Below are 17,579 nucleotides of genomic sequence, written 5' to 3'. Positions count from 1 at the left end.
CTTAATAAGAATTATTGGTGGTATCAAAGAAAAGTTCATTTTTAAATTTAATATCATAAATGAACAATCTTTTAAGTTAATATAAAAGTTCTCAAGATAAGTAGAAAGATGGCTAAAATTCATTTTAGACTCCTGGTAACACTAAAGCAATTTTATGAATGTGAGTAAGGCAAACTGAAGGTAAACACTGCAAAGGGCATTTTTAAAAATTTGATTTGTTAAGAAATTCTGAAGAGAAATGAACTATTTTCACAAAACATGAAAAGGAAATTGGTTCTGACTGATCAAAAGCCTGGATGAATCCTGAGATGTATGTTCATCCACTGGTGTCTATAGTACATATTGCTCAGGAGCAGTTGCAGAATAAGAATATTATATAAAGACCTAAGTCTAAGAGTTAAAATTAGGTGTATTTTATATTTAATTTAAGTGTGGTAGAGAAAAAACTCAAATGTAATTTTTAAAGTAGAATTTCTTTTTGCCTTCTTTGGTATTTTAATTATTAAAAATGTATTTTAAATAACTGGAACTATTTAAAGAAGAGGCATCCAGTTCTATAGTAATTTGGCACATTTACATGTGAAAAAAATCAGAAACAAATTGAAAGATCTATAATACACAAATATATATAAACATTTTATTTTAGTAATACTCTTAAATCGCTTCAATTTAAATCATTCCATTATGAAAATGTCTTAATTGAAGAGAAAATATTTCTTCAAAACTCTAAATTAAGCAGAGCTTTATCAATTAAATTTACAGCAATATAACCTTTAGAAATACATAATTCTTCATTTAACAATACTTCCCCTTTAAAAATTTGTCATGATTTATCACAGATTTAAAATACAAGGCACCTAACGCTATGAAAAGATAATACAGTATATGTAGTGTACATGAACCAGATCTTTTCTCAGATATTCTTTCTAAAGTTCCACCAAATTTGCATGAACATACTTGTTACATAAATTAAATATTTCTTGGGTTAATTTGCAATTTTATACAAAACTCAAAAATATAATCCGTACCTATTATAGGCAGTTTATTTTAGCATTTTACCTGTAAGAAACACTGATCTACATACTTAAATGATTTCTCGAAAACATTTTCATATATAGTCCAGCATATAACAAATAATATGTGTAAATAAACTCTCCAGGACATTAGGATTTTATTCCTTGATTAGTTAAAATTATTTCATCAGCTGAATTCCTTGAGATGTGTAAGGCAGGTTGGTCCTTTATATGGACTGTGGACTGAAACTTCCTATAACTGTAGTGATATATATACAGCTACATAGCAAAGTACTTCATTATGAAAATGAAGAAAACCGATATGAGGAAAATATATTTTAGAGTTCCAAAGAACTGAAACTGTTGTTTTTCAGACTAGGCTAGGCACTGAAATATTTTTCTACAAAAACTTGCCAGAGATTGTCTCTTCGCTGTATAATGTTCCATTGTCAAATACATAAGCTGAAAATAAAAACATAAAATCATCGTTAGATCACAACTGTCATAGCTTTAATTTCCTATAGTTTATATTTTAAAAGGCAAATTATCTTAACATTGAAATATAAATCGAACATAATACATACACATACACAAATAAAAAAACAGATTCTTGAACTTGAGGTGAGTACTAAGAATTCACGAAAGTGGGCTCTATAGCAACACCAAAAGCTGACATCCAATACTACTTAAAGATCATGTAAAAATGGTTTAATCAGAGTATATGCCATCATTATCCCTGTCAAGACAAAGACCGTTGTCTAAGCTGTCCTATTTTACTCTACTGTAGTCCATTTTCTTTACTCTTCACTATCTTCCCTTTATCCAGCTCTCACTTCCAAAAATATTAAAACTTTGCCTGTGTGGGTGTGGATATCAGTGAGTACAGGAATGATGCATAGCATACAAGGGAAAGAAAGTACATAAGTTATATCAACAAAAAGCTTTAAAGAATAACCGTGTGTATTTTTTAAAATTTAAAGATGGAATCATGCTAAGCGAAATAAGCCAGACAGAAAAAGTTGAAAATCACATGATATCACTTATATTTGAGATTGAAACCTAAAAGCAACAAATGAACAGGACAAACAAACAGAGACTCATGGACATGGACTATTTATTGACTAGTAGTTACCAGAGGGTAGAGGTGAGGGAAGGGGGGAGGTAGATGGGATAAAGGGGGTCAAATATGTGGTGACAGAAAATCTAACCAAGGGATGTGAATGTATGGTGTAAATATACATATGTCTTATTGTTAAAGTGTATGGCTGAAACATTAGATTTACCAATGTCACCATAAAAAAATAATAATAATAATAAAAATGAAATAAAATTTAAAGATGGCAAATAAACACATATTTAGTTCCATTCTATTCCTAAAACCTCAGTAAAAAGACAATAAAAGGTTTTTTAAAAAGGAATAAACCACATGGACAAAGAGCAGAGCAGAGACAAGAAAACAGCAATTAATTCTTAGCTAGCAATGGAGAAATATAACCAGTTATCTCTGCAAGGTGAACAACTGAAAACAGGTAGATTGGTACAATTTTTTTTTATATTGGTACAAATTTTATAGGAAAAACAGTTAGACACTCAGATGCCCTCCCCTTACTTTTCACAGTTGATCAAGTGCCTCTTCTTTATCCTAGAGAAGTCTCTGGATTGGGGGAATGCCAGCCATAATCCCATATGGTTCAGGTAAAAGTAACATTTATATAGTCATAACAATGTAAACGTTGATTATAGAGCTGAAATTATGGGATGATGAGGAAGGAATGATACAGGACTGGGTAGCAGGCAAATGAGGTTGGAGCAGAGGAGGGAGAAACTTGAAAGTAATCTATCCTCATTTGCCATAGTTGGACAATCAACTGAAGATGCCTAAAACTGAGAAATCAAGAAATAGAAGTATAAGAAGTATAATCAAGAAATAGAAAGTATCAAAAGAATCAACTAAGAGTTCAAAGTGATTCCTCGGAATGGGAAAAAAAATGGAAGTAGGATAGATTGTGCAGAGCAGAGGACAGCAACTTTGTATAGTGAGTCTCGCAGAACTCTAACTCTTTGAACTACGTGCATGTATAACCATCATAATAACTATTATAAAATTAAAAAATGACCAATCACAGAAAATCACAAAACCAACACAATTAGCCTTAAGTTAGATGTGAATTTACCATGAAGGATTTACTTAAGTTTCAAGGCCAATGGGAGTGCACATAGCTGACAGGAGTTGTTCAATGTTCTAGGTGAGAAGGAGAAGCCCAGCTGCAATCAGGAAACATTTCAATCTAAATTGCCTAAAGTTATCTCAGAAGAAAGGAACCTGAATCTCCAGAATTTCAGTAATTTATTATCTCTCATTCTAAATAAATACCTAATCACTTTTATACCTGACAAAGATATATGTTGAATGTATTCTAAGCATTCATTCAGTAAAACAAAATATCATGTACCCTTTCTGTCATGTAAGAAATATAAAACATAGTATTTCTTAAAATTTAAAATACAGGGAAGTTCCAATCAAGATGGCAGAGTAGGCAAATGTTGTGCTTGCTTCCTCTCATGACCACATCAAAATTATAACAACTACAGAACCATCATTGAGAATCACCTGAAATCTAGCTGAACAGAAGTCCTATAACTAAGGACATACAGAAGAAGACACACTGAGACTGGTAGGAGGGGCAGAGATGCAAAATGCCCACATGTGGTAGTTAAAAATAGGGAGGGATAGTAGAGGTCCCCCCTGAAGAACAAGGAGTCCTAGCGCAAAGTTCCACTGCCTGGAAGAAGAGTCCTCATAATTTCTGGCTGTGAAAACCAGCAGAGACTGTGGCTGAGGGAGACAGAGTCTGCAGGAGTCCCAGGCGTTCCTCTTAAAGAGTCTGTGCATGGATTTACTTGCTGACCACTTGCTCTGAGCTCCAGTGCTGGGGCAGCAGCTCAAAAGGCACCAGGGACATAGAAGAAGGAACTGAATTGTCTGGCTTCAGAGCGAGGGCTGGTGTGATAGCTTTCTTTCAGACAAAAGTGCTGGCAGATGCCACTATTCCTTTGTTGAGCCCTCTCCCAGCCCAGCCTACATTCATAGGCCACCATCATAGTCACATCTGAGTCACTATTAACCTGGCTAACACTGTTTGCCCCGCCTTGGTGTTTCCCTGAGACCAGGCCCCTCCCAACTTGCGGTCCCACCCAAGCCACCTGTCCATACAAACGGCCTGTCTTGGCTAACGCTGTGGACTTTCCTAAAATATCCCAAACTTTCAAAAACTTTAAACAAGCAGCATCTGGCTTCAGCATGACCCATATATCTTGCTAAGCAGCCCAAGCCCGGCACTAGCAGCAGCCAGCTTCAGTTAGCAGCTTAGCCTCTCCCAAGAACCTCCAAGCCCAACACAAGAGGCAACCACCTGAGATCACTTTGTAGTTCATACCAAATGGCTCAAGGCAGGGTACAGGCAGTGGCTGGTCCTGGCCTGCACCAGAGCCCCAGAACCAATACAGCCAGTGGCCAGCTTCAGATGACACCAGATCCCTACCCAACCACCTCCACAAACAACATACCCAAAGGGCATACTCAGCAGGCAACAAAGCCCCATTAAATCGAATCCTGCTCCATAGGATTAGCACCTGCACAACAGCTCCTCCACTCTAGTCTTAGCCAGTCCTCAGAACCAGTCAGCCTGAGGGTCAATCCCTCCCACCAATGTACCAACAGCAATAAAGAAAGGCTCAACTACAACAGAAGGGCATACCTGAAACATTTGGCTCAGGTGACCAGGGAGACTGCACCACTGGATACTAATAGAACATCTACTACATAAGGCCACTCTACCAAAACTAGGGAGACACAGCGGCTCTACCTAATACATAGAAATAATCATAGGGAGGCAGCCAAAATGAGGAAAAAATCATCCTAAATGAAAAAAACAGAACAAAGTTCCAGAAAAAGAACCAAACAAAATGGAGACAAGCAATCTACCAGACGCAAAATTTAAAAACACTGATTATAGGGATGCGCAATGATCTCATTGAGAATTTCAACAAAGAGACAGGAAACATAAAAACAGATAGAAAATATAAAAAAGAACCAGTCAGAAATTAAGATTATAATAACCAAAATGAAGACTACACTAGAGTGAATCAACAGGAGATTAGAAGAAACAGAGAATCAAATCAGCAATTGGGAAGAAAAGGTAGTGGAAAACACCCACTCAGACCAGCAACGAGAAAGAAGAATCTAAAAAAAATGAGGATAATTTAAGGAGCCTCTGGGACAACATCAAATGTCCCAACATTTGCATCATTGAGTACCAGAAGAAGAGAGAGAGCAAGGAATTGAAAGCCTATTTGAAAAACAACAGTAAATCATTAAGTAAAATGATGACCCTCAGCATGAATAAAATACTTAAAACTTGGGATCACTTAGTTTGAGTCAGATACTAATACGGTATGTCCTTCAAATTTACCAAGTATTTAATACTTCTAACAACCTTCTGAGGGAAGTTCTATTGTAATCCCATTTCACAAATAAGAAAACTGAGGCACAGAGAGGTTAAGAACCTTGAATAAGGCCACCAATAAACACATGGCGAAACTGGAACTGAAACCCAAGCAGTTTGACTCCCTTAGCCTCTAGGCTGTATTGCCTCTCAAAGAACTAATTACGGAAATTCGATTCCGTATTTGAGCAATATAAGAATTAGAACTTTATTCAACACTAATGCTGGCCAACGTACTAACCTGGACTAAAGACAACAGCTAACTAGCTCCATCCTCTTGAGAAACACTGTGCATAGGAATGAGACTCTCACACTGTTCGCTGTCTTCTGGAACCCTTTAAAAAAAGTCAATAGTTAAGGAAAGCTTTAGAGATGAAAGGAACACTTAAAAATGATCTATTCCACTGGCTGAAACTGTGAGGTCAGAACTAAGACTAGGGCAAAATCTTTAACAACTTTTCCTAAGCTCTTTTTATAGTAGAATGTAAAACTCTTTCTCTCTAAAAGAAAATTGAACAAAAACTTGAGGCAACATTATCAGATTTTACTATGAATTTTATTCATACCAATAAGTTTTCTACATTCAAATTTGTTATAGCAAAACAGTAAGCACTTTGGTTTTCCCTGTGAATCAAACACTTTTTTAAAAAAGTAGTTGTCAAGAAACTATCTTAATAAAGGATCTGAACAAATTATTTTATCTGACATAGTACATATATAAATTATGATCTTTCAGTAATTCTTCACAAAATCACTAAAAGCTAGGCCAGCATAATATGATTCCCAGTTTATTTGGCAAACATTACTTTTTAAAAATTTATACTATAACTAAACCTACCTCTGAATTCGATGTTTTCTACATATAAAGGCAAAAATTCTTCTGATTCCCACCATCACAGGATCCCAATTATTATAATGGCACAGGAGAGTTACAATAAAAAATGAAAAAAATACAGGGATAGCGCCTGCAAAAAATAACCAAGAAAACTGCACCTAAAAATAAGAGATAGAAAAAGAAAAAAAACATTAAAATAAACACATCCTTATTAAACAAGAAATCTGAAGAAAAAAAGAAATCATGAAGACAATTTTCCCCCTTTAATGTGAGTTCTCCATTTAAACAAAGTTGCAGGAATAAGTTAAAACACCAAAAAAATAATACTGACTATTGACAATACATTACTAAGTATATTATCATTAAATATAAGGATTCAGGACTTTGAGGTACTAACCACTTACTTAAGTTATCAATAAAAATACTTCTCACTTGGAAAATAGCCTAAAGAAAAGCCAGGAAAGCATGCTTTTCATTTATTAGGCTTAAGTATGTCCAAGAACAGAATTATGAAACGTTAAGCTTTTGTCTTACTCATCACATTAACCATTTCTTTTTTACTGATTACTGCCTATTCTCAAGTTGATTCCTCTGCCTTCAGCTTCTGAAGTCATCATCGACTCACATTTTTAAAAATATGTTATGCTCTAGTTGTAATATGTTGTTATGTTAGTTCTTTTTTTAAGACTACTAAAAACAGATAACTCTTAACTGCAACTTTTGTAAATCTTTTACTAACAATTTGCAACAAAGCCTAACCTTGATACTTAAAACTAGCTTGATTATCTAGTAACAAATGAAAAAAATTCAAGAAAAAATCACGACTAAATAAAATAAAGACTACAAATAGGAACACTTTTCCTAAGAAATGTGAGCTGGAGAAGAAAAGCAGCAAGCAGAGCCTCGCTGGTGCAAAGCCCTCAGACATCACCAGGTCTGACTGGCCAATCCATCATTTTATAAGGGTTGTCAAGAAAATCAAAAATAATGAGATGCCATAAAGTTATCAAAAAAAAAAAAAATCAGTCTTTCCTTTCACTAGTTTACCTTTACCACACAGCTTCTAGTACGATCCTAACAATTGTCAAAGAAGCCTGCACTGACTGACTAGAGACTTAGCTGCAACACACTGGGAGTTTGCTTTCAAAATAATGATGAAAATAGTAACTCCTGTCTTTCAAACAGGGAGGAAAAACTGTACTTGCCCCTTTAAGCATTAAAAAAAAAAACAAGGTTTAGAATCATAGACAAGACTCCCTCTGGTGGGAAACATATACTATTTCATTTCATTGCACCCTTAGAATAAAGACATTTTGTGAAAATAATGTTTATGAGTCACTCACAATGCATAACACACGAATAATCACTGACAACTTTTAACATGCACTTCCTGCTTGTATGGTATACATACACACAGGCTGAGTCAGCCTAAGAACACCCAAGAAGAGCAGAAATAAAAATTTGTTGTTATCAAATTATTGGTATGACATATTCTTATAATATTTGCCAGGACACTTAATAATCTAGAAAAATCATGATGCACGTAAGTGACCCAAGACCAGAAAAAGTATGAAAAACATGACTAATGAGAATTTAAAATGTAGATCTAGTTTACAGAACAGTTTCATGAATATTCAACTAAAAACTCTATTTTATAACTGAATGAAGGCAAACTTTATAAGGTAGGTAAAAACGTAGATGACTTTTAACAGCAAATTTCTCTTTTAACAATGCACTTATTTATGTTTTACTGCATAATAAACTTCTAATTTGATTTCCAAGAAGCTAGAAAAACAATTTTCTAAATGATATTTATTTAAAAAAATGGTCTATGTAAATAAAAAAAAAAATGTCTAATTCTGGAATATATCTGAATATAAATCTGAATGCGATAAAGGATGCTTCCTATTATAGAAAATATCAATTATAAATATGTTAAAGTAGTCAATTTGTTTTAAGCACAATAAATAATATTAATAAATGCTTAAATTTCAAAAACGACATATAAACATGGTTGGCTATGAGAATCAAAAAACCCCATGAAAGTAGAGGTCTCCTATCATGCTTCTAATAGAGCTCTGGGGCATCCCCTGCTACTTTTTCCAGAAGGTATCTTCCTACCCTTAACCCATCAAAGGTCCAGCTCACTCATTAAATGGTTGCCTAGTAATAGATGTAAAGACACTCAAGAAAAGACCATTTGGTTATTTTTTTCTAATTACTTACATGTACATATATTTTCCCTTTCTTGTGTTTTGCCTTCATCATAAAATATTTGATTAAACAAATAACACAATCATCTAGTAAATCTAGAGCCTCTGTGACAACTTTTTTTTAATTTCTTAAAATTAATCTTCAATTTTTTTTTCAAATCCACAAAAGCTGATGTTTTCAAAATATCAGTATGGTAAAGTTCATTTTACCATACTGATGGTCTACCACAATCCTCTAATAAGCAGCACTTCCCAATTTCAATAAAATAATTTTGGTTGTTATTCAAGATTATGACTGTGAGATGCAGAAGGACCTGGATATTATTTAAATCTACGAAAGAATCTAATATGTGTAACTTTAGTGCTATGTATATTTTATAATATTAACATTCTTTGAAAATGCAGGGTACATAATTCTCAATTATGGAGCTTTCCATTTTTAACCATGACAAAGAATTTATTGAACCATAAAACAAAATCAGCACAAATTTTTTTAAGAAGATACATATCACTGAAAGTATTTTGCCTTTATCTTAAAAATTGCACAAAAATCTAAAGAAAAACAGCTTTAAACGATATGATTATACTTCTACATATTATAAGCCTTTGAGCTTTCAAGTATTTCCCTTTTCAATTACATTAACTCCCAACTCCTCCCCTCTTCCCCCATCCCCCACAAACGCACACACCATTTTGTTACTTAATACTTGGAGTTTAAAGCTTACAAATATTGAAGGTTACACTACATATTTTAAACATTAGCCAAAGGCACATTTCTTTTCTCCTATTTACCCCATGAGGCACTAAAGAAACTCCTCCCCTCAGGCTGCTGGGAGGGACACATTCTCTTTTCTGCACTGTTTGCAATATTGTCAATATTTATCACAAGAATCCCCACATCCAGACCAGGGATTCCTAGAAGAGAGAAGATGCCACTGTCCTGGTGAGTCTAGGTGGAAATGAGCATTCGCTGAGACACAACACTGTTCGTATGCCTCTCTATCTATAGTACTAGTAGCATAGTGTTAAGGAATCTTTGGAGTTTATCTTAGAAATCAAAACACTACTACTTATATGATAAAATGTATCCCCTACTCCATACCACTGACTTATCAAAAAACATCTGGAACATAATCAGCTTCCAAACTGGAGAACTATATATAAAGATACTGCCCTTAACTTAGAAATTTAAAAAAAAAAAAAAACTGAAAAGCTAAAAATGCAAAGATTATCCACTTCTTTAGTACCTTTTCTATCTCTATGTAGTAAAGCACCTTAGGAGAGAAGACATCAAGTATTATTTATGGTTGTATCCCTTAAAATTTAGCCACATCCCTTAATTTCATTAGCTCTGTTTTAGTAATACATATATAATAAATAGTTTGTCTTACCTTTTGCATACACATGTCAGCTATTATGGACAGAGGTATTGTAAGGCTTAGTGCAAGTGTGCCTATCAATGATGAGGTAAGAAAGCAGCCCCTAAAAAGGAAAAATGAAAATATATATTTCAATATTAAAAAAGTAAAAGAAAAACATTAATCAAAAACTACCTATCCTACAATATAAGTGATAAGAGATCAGGAGCAAAAGTAAAAGCTCAGTACTGACTGAGACATAATAAATAATAAAGTTACCAAGATGAAAAGTTTATCTTCAAATTTTAAAAATCCAAATATATCAGTATAAAAATTTCAAGATGTTTTATATTATATTCAAGATCTGCTTACAGATATTATACAACTTTGGATGCACAGTTTACATTTCATTAACATTTTTTATAAAACTGTTGAAAGAGTTCTTACAGTTTTGTGACAATGATAGGCTTAGCTAACAAAGGAGATATCTTTATTAAAATTGCAGGACAATACCTCGCAACATAGACTAAGAAAGTGATAAGCCAACATGTTTGTCATCAAAGCAAAAATATCTCCCTCCCATGAGAAATAAATTGCCTTTAGATGTGTGCTGCTCTTTTGGTGTGGCTTAGCAGCAAAGAGAAAAAACTGAGTATTTTTAAAGGATATTTCCTTGTTTCCCATTTTTCTGGCAATTGTCCTAACCAAAGCCTAAGCTCTTCATTTTATTTTCTCCTTGAACTATCAATATTGGTATCAAAGTTTCAAATATCTGTCTGCATATAATTGTTTAGTTGAAGGAAAAAATTGAAGGAAAGCATTATACCAAATAGATAAGCCATTTATAAAGACTAATAATTTGAATTTATAAGAAGTGAATTATGGGCCAAGATAAAACCATACTATATATAATGAGGACTACATTATAGTAGGCATGTAAATTCTAACTCAGTATATGTGAAAATTAATAATACTGTCCAGCAATAAAGGAGGCTATCACTTGATAAACTGTCACTTGAAATATTGTACAGAAGCTGGACAATTAGCTCTTACTGATGCGGTAAAGAATACTAGTGGTTCCCACTACCCATGAGCTGCTCTGTGAAGTGGGGGTTCTGGGATTAAATGTGTGTGTGTGTGTGTGTGTGTGTAATTTTTTTAATGTTCTTAGAGATTCATAATACTAAATACAATACTAAAAAGTCTGACATGCTTCTTATAGTGGTTTTGAGTTATCAACAACACCTAGAGTTTAAGGGATATGTTTGTTTCATTACTTATTAACTTACTGCTACTGTGTTGTTACTACCATAAGTACTCTTAAACACTTGAGTATAGAAGTATATATGAAAAATAAACCTTCTCGAGGTCCTGAAAAATCTAATCATAGGTAAGGATAAACCTATAGCTTTGATCGTAATATATAACTTTCGGTGTCCAATTTAACTATTCAATAATAAACACTCATACACACAGTTGGGAATATAAATTGTGTTCCTTCTGCAGTGAATGATTTTGCAATTACCAAAATCTAAAGTTTACATATTTGACTCAGTCTTTTCCACTTACAGGCATTCATCCTACAGAATGTTTAGATAATATGCAAAGATATATATGAAGATATTCAATGCTATATTATTTACAAAGCAAAAGACTGGAAACTTAAAATGTCTCTTAGTAAGGAACTGATAAAACACATAATATTCTATCCATTATGTTACATAACGGATTGAAACATAATGGACTAAAACATAATGAATTCGAATACTATACTGGCTTTAAAAAAATGAATCTTATTTAAGTAACAAAAATGAATCTTAGTGCTAATATAGAAAGATGCAAAAGAAATAATGTGTGGGAAAAAAAGGAAAGTACAGATCAACATCTATAGTATCTGCCCATTTGTGTGTTAAAAATAAAACAAATTGAGGGGAAAATTAAGAGACTTATACAAACTTCTATATGTATAGAAAATATTTATTGTAGGTTTAAAAGTAAATAGCGGTTGCCTCTGGGAAAAAGGAATGGAAATTTGGGGTAGAAGGGAGATTTCCTTTTCCTTGCAGACCCTTTTTGTACACTTTTATATGTATTACACTCTGAATTTTAAGAAAATTAAAGAGAATAAAATATTCTAAAACATGTTATTAATTACTTCTTTAAATGTAAAATTTTCCAATGGAACTACAAAATCTCACATAATACAGAGATTACATGTTACAACTCAGATTTGAGAGTCCCCAAAGCCTACATTAAATTCTGCTGAACATAATGAAACACTATCCCATATATTCACTAAAAATAAAGCTCTCAATAAAGAATAGCATTTTAATATTTGTAGGTGGCACAGTCCATGTTTACTATGAGTCTCAATGTAATAACAATGTAATAAGGACCATATTAAACCCTTCCTTAGTCTAACATCCAAAGAAAATTTAATTTCTTTCAAATATGTAAAAATGCCTTGCTTTGAAATTTTCTAATTTAAACTAAACTTAGAAAACTAGAGAATATGAACCTGCATTAAAATACAATGAGTGCATAATTATTTAAAGCATGTAGTTCATTGGGTTGAACCATATGAAACTACAGTCAAAAATGGTCGAAGATCAACAATTCTTTGTGGTTCAATGAAGTTCAATCAAAACACAACCAGTAAGTAGTTTTATCTGCTCGGAATAAAGAGTGGAGAGAAGCAAGGGAAATGAAAGAACTAAAGAACTGATAGGACCAGAAAACAAGAGGGACATGATACTTATTAATATGCAAAATAAAATATGTAATATTTTGGTTAAAAAAAAGCACTTAAAATGCATGTAATGAAAGACGGAAAAATGAATGAGTAAACAAATTGATATCAAAGAATTTTAGATTAGCAAAAAAATTAAGTAAATAAATTACTACAATACAAAGTAAATCTACATAAAAGTACTACATAAAAGGCAGTGTGTGTGGAGGATATAAAGCAAATAGAGTTATTTCTTTAATGAGGAGGCAACAGAAGTATAAGCAGAGCATCAAGGAAGACTTCATACAAAAGCTATTTCTGTCGCAGTTTTTTGCAAGAGAAAACTAGTCTGTAGTCTTAACTAGCATATAATAAAATTCATTTAGGAGTTGAAGTACAATTAGTGTTTCTTTTTAAGTTCCTGTTATGTGGAAACAGGACTAAGTAGCAAGCTCTATATTTGAAAGGTTTCTTAAATTCCATACATGATATTGTCTTCAAACTATTTTAGGATTATTATCATATTTCAACATTTCAAAGTATATTAACATGTCTAATAAGAGTTTAGGGTTTACATATTTGGCTCAGCCACTTGAAAACATCTGAGAATAAACAAAACAAAAAGTCTATGAACAACCAAACAGACATAAGCAAATAAGCAAAAGCTCTTAAACAAGCAGTCCCCCACATACTTATAGCTCACGTTATTCATACTTGGGATACGCATCTTGTGAGTTTGAATGTCTGTTAAATGACACCTTTCATTTGTATAATACTCTACTTCCAAAAACACTTTTACAAATTTAGACCATTTATATTCATTCATTAAATATTTGTCGAGCTCCTTTTATGTGCAAAACACTACTCTATACAATTGGTAATTAAAAATTAAAAATAAAAAAAACAAAGCTCCTGCTCTAATAAAGTTACTGTATTAGATTATTAAGTGTGTGGGGTAAGAAGGGGCACAGGAGTAGCCATCAGAAGACAAAAGAAATATAAATGCTTAAACTATCCGAAGTCCATAAACTGATAACTAATAAATCGTAGGGAAATAAATAGTACATACCACAACCACAGGAACTCTGAGAGAACTGTTCCAATAAGGCCATTAATGATAATGCACATTAATACTACTTTATTAGGAAATTCAAAGTCCTCAAATCCAGTATAATGAAGTAAAAAGAAACCTGGCCATAAGAGCAGCAGATTAAACAGACCTACAAAACCTAAATATGTATAAAAGAGACAAAAGTTAGTATCTGTGATTTAAATTCTCCAAACTTATTAATTCCAAAATTAATTAGAAAACATTAGATTTTGCACAAAGGGCTGCAACAGGTCTCTTTAACTGGTACTTCTGTTTCTTTGTTTTTAAATCAGCTCTGTGGATAACTCGACATCAGAAAAAAACTGTATGAAGTAACTGGTGCTCACTGAGTCTTCAAAGTTCAACTTTCCCCACTACATGGAACAACTACTGAAGAATAAACTACATAAAACACTTTTAAAAAAGGTTGTTAACTTTAACTACTAATAATATAGCATCTTAGAACTTAAATAACTGGTGTATGTGTGTGTATGTGTTTGTATATTCAGCCAAAATTAATTATGAGGAATTATATGGTTTGCTCTCTGATTCAACTGATATTCATGTTAAAGCAGCCATGCATTATACTATGAATAATGGAAGAAGTTTCCAAAAAAGATAAAATTCTTGGTTCCTGTCTCCCCAGAAATCATTAGCTACTTGGTGAGATAACACATACAAAAACAGCTATTCAGCGTATGAACTAAGCACAGACTACCTACTTATAAAGGAAGGCTATAACATTAAGTGGTTAAAAGTGTGTGCTCTGAGTCCAATTGCCCTTGGTTCTGATCCCAGCTCTACTATTCACTAGTAGGGTAAATATTAGGCAAGATGCAGAATCTCTTTTAAGCCTGTTTTCTGATCTATAAGTATAAAACAATATTTAATTAGGTTACTAGAAAGATTAAACATGTAACATATAGCACAGTCCCTGGGCAAAGAGTAAACAGTAAAATCTAGCTATTATTATAGAAATGTAAGTTTACATATGACTATATACATGTGAACGTAAAGACTATAAAAAATTATAATTTAATAGTAATTTTTATTTTACTTCCTATACAGTTTAACATCACAGATCCACTGAGACTCACGAGGTAACTATAAACTTTTCTTAAAAGAAAGTTAAATTACAGTAGATATATATATATATACTTACATTTGCTGCAGGATAATAAACAAGCATTTAAGATGCCTAGTTAAATCTAAACAAGACTGGAGCACCCACTCTCTAACTGCTGCTAGCAAGTCTCAGAAAAATTTGCCTGCTCTGAAGACAGTAAATAAGTCTGCCTTTCCCAGGAAGTTCCTACCCCTGCCCATCCCACACTCTCTGCAGTCAATGACTGCCCAATAGGGATTCAGGAGGCCAGCCCTTATGGCTGAAATCCTAATGGCTCAAGGAAAGGCCAGCCCTTATGGCTGAAATCCTAATGGCTCAAGGACATTTCTGAGGAATGCCTAGACCTATTACCTGCTTTGGCTTCCACTCGACCCCTTGTCCCTCATCTGCCATGAATTGGGCCAAACCTCAACTATACCTGAGACCACGTGGTTCTTTCCCTTCTCTATCCTGCTTTTCTCATTCCCTGGCCAGTTTTTCCTGTAGAGCATTCCCTCAATAAATCACCCACACTAAATCCATGTCTCATATTCTGCCTGCCTCTAGGAAACCCAATTTAAGACATCCAGCAATAAAATAAAATCAAACAAAATGGCACACATACAGAAGACACCCATGACCTAAAAGGTCTGCAAAACATTAAAAAGTTGTAATTAAAATGCCACAATTTGGCATCATCAAGAGCCAAATCTATTTCCTGATCCCTGAACTATTAAGTCTATGAAATCCCATATAAATTAACAACTTTTGGACCCAGAGACATAGGTATTGCTTTATCAGTTCTACATACCCTCTAGAATCTAGTCTGCATACCTTCCTGTTCTCCCACAAAGCGAATGCTCCATAAAGTGATCTACTCACTGTTCCCTGCTCTGCTCTGCTCACTTCTCCATGCCTAACTAACCCTCCATGTTCTAATCATAACATCTTATTTTCTAATCTTGTCTACTCTAAAGCCCAGGTCAAAGCAATATTGCTTTCCATATCACATCACATGTGAAGACCAACCAAGTTATATGTTTATGTGTCCTCTTTCTATTAAGAGTAAATAAAGCAATTCTTCTTGTAAGTTGATGATCTTAACAAAGAACATCCAAAAAATATTAGCTTATCATTCTATCCAGGTGGAATTTTCTAAGACTCTGAAATAAGGTATTACTAAAATGATTTTCATATTTAAGGTATATTTCTTGATTTATATGCTTAACAGGAACTTCAGCGATAAGTCCATTTGGTGGCTTTTCAAATATTTTATTTTTGTTAATCTTTAGGTGAAGACAATCAAACTGTTTTTAGAATAAAAATCTTTTCCACAAAGTAAATTATAATGCAAAAAGCCCAACAAAGCAGAGCTATTCCAGTTGAAGCAGCAAAGGAGTCCAAGAACCAGACCCACACATACAACTCCACATCCTCCCAACCTTCCTGGGAATCTCTGTAAATCAGCTTGGAAGCTACTTATTTAATTTTTTATTTTTCAGATGAGTATGAGATAAAGGAAGTTATAATAGCTATATTCTAGGTTTCCAGATTCCTTGTAAGCCATACTTTGAACCCTCATCACCGGACTTCTTTATCTGTTGGTATTCAGATATCTTTTGGAAGATATCCACAGATATCCTATAGATAGCACAAGTTTTTTACTAAGCTGACTTTAGGCAAAGGAGAGTTTATAAATCATATTAGGTATTTTATTTGCCAAAATTAAGAATGGATGCCAGAAACTATAATTGGGTAATTTGAAAAATCCATGTCATAAAGGAGTTTGAGTCTTAAAGACAAAGTGCAAATGCAAAGCCTTTAAATGGCCTACAATTTTTAATGAAAATAAGTACATAGACTAGAACAGTATTTCACATATCATTTTGGGGCAGTTTCCCCAATCTTATGCTTCCAACAATTCGAAAATGGTAAAACGTATAATGCAACAGGTACATTCTCATGTGCTTATAGGAGCATAATTCTATCACATCAGTAAGGGAAACATCTGATTCACAGATGAAGTAATGTGGAAAAGGCATTAGGTGGAATTTCTCTACCTCCTTCTGAGAGAATGGGCATTCCCACATATGGGCACAGTTATGCATGACAAGGTAAGAGAAAAACATTGAGTCTGAACTTCATAATCTTTAAAATCTGATGGTTTTAGAGAACCGCATGGAGAGAAGAGAAAAGCCTTCCCTATTCCTTCCAAAAATCAAAATCAAAACTCTTAGTTAAGCACTCAGAGTAGTCTCACAAGCTAAACATATTCTTACCAAAGAACATTGGGATATCCAACTTATCTTCTCTGTCTACTTTTCTCTTAATCATAACAATATAGACAGCATAGAGCATGGCTCCAACAAGAGACCAAATGGAACCTGTAAAAATCAACATAAAAATTTAAAGCACAATTTTCATTAACTTATTCAACACACACTTATTTAAAATCTAATGTGTCACATCCTATTCCAAGAAATGAGTATACAGATATGAAAAGATTAAGTAAGTATAACCCACCCCATTCTTGTCCTCCAGGAATACAGGAAGGAGTGAAAAGTGTAAACAAATAAATCCAAAAACATTCTCCTCAATAATCTAATCAAATAGTTATACATGTTATAATACTAAAATTCATATAAGTAGCACTTTTTAAAAATTTTGAAATGCATAATTCCTATTTTCCCCTACAGAAACAAATCTGTCACCTGACACAGCCCAATTTAACA

At 33.4% G+C, this 17,579-nt stretch overlaps 1 protein-coding gene across 3 annotated transcripts in view; it reads right to left on the bottom strand.

Moving 5' to 3' along the window:
* Window positions 1-610: 610 nt before the first annotated feature.
* The window catches only part of SLC35F5 (solute carrier family 35 member F5), a 34,425-nt gene continuing 17,456 nt past the window's right edge, over window positions 611-17,579 (bottom strand). For all 3 annotated transcript variants that reach the window (XM_006921024.3, XM_015596768.2, XM_025039440.1), the window contains exons 11-16: window positions 17,127-17,231; window positions 13,722-13,881; window positions 9,958-10,048; window positions 6,357-6,511; window positions 5,760-5,853; window positions 611-1,475 (exon numbers count right to left, since the gene is read on the bottom strand). In XM_006921024.3, coding sequence (XP_006921086.1) covers window positions 5,778-5,853; window positions 6,357-6,511; window positions 9,958-10,048; window positions 13,722-13,881; window positions 17,127-17,231 — 587 coding nt within the window. In that variant the 3' untranslated portion in view covers window positions 611-1,475; window positions 5,760-5,777. The remainder of the gene's footprint in view (window positions 1,476-5,759; window positions 5,854-6,356; window positions 6,512-9,957; window positions 10,049-13,721; window positions 13,882-17,126; window positions 17,232-17,579) is intronic.

The sequence above is a fragment of the Pteropus alecto genome, unplaced genomic scaffold (assembly GCF_000325575.1).
Source record: "Pteropus alecto unplaced genomic scaffold, ASM32557v1 scaffold3, whole genome shotgun sequence".
Classification (NCBI taxonomy): Eukaryota; Metazoa; Chordata; class Mammalia; order Chiroptera; family Pteropodidae; genus Pteropus; species Pteropus alecto.
This window is presented reverse-complemented; position numbering and strand designations above follow the sequence as displayed.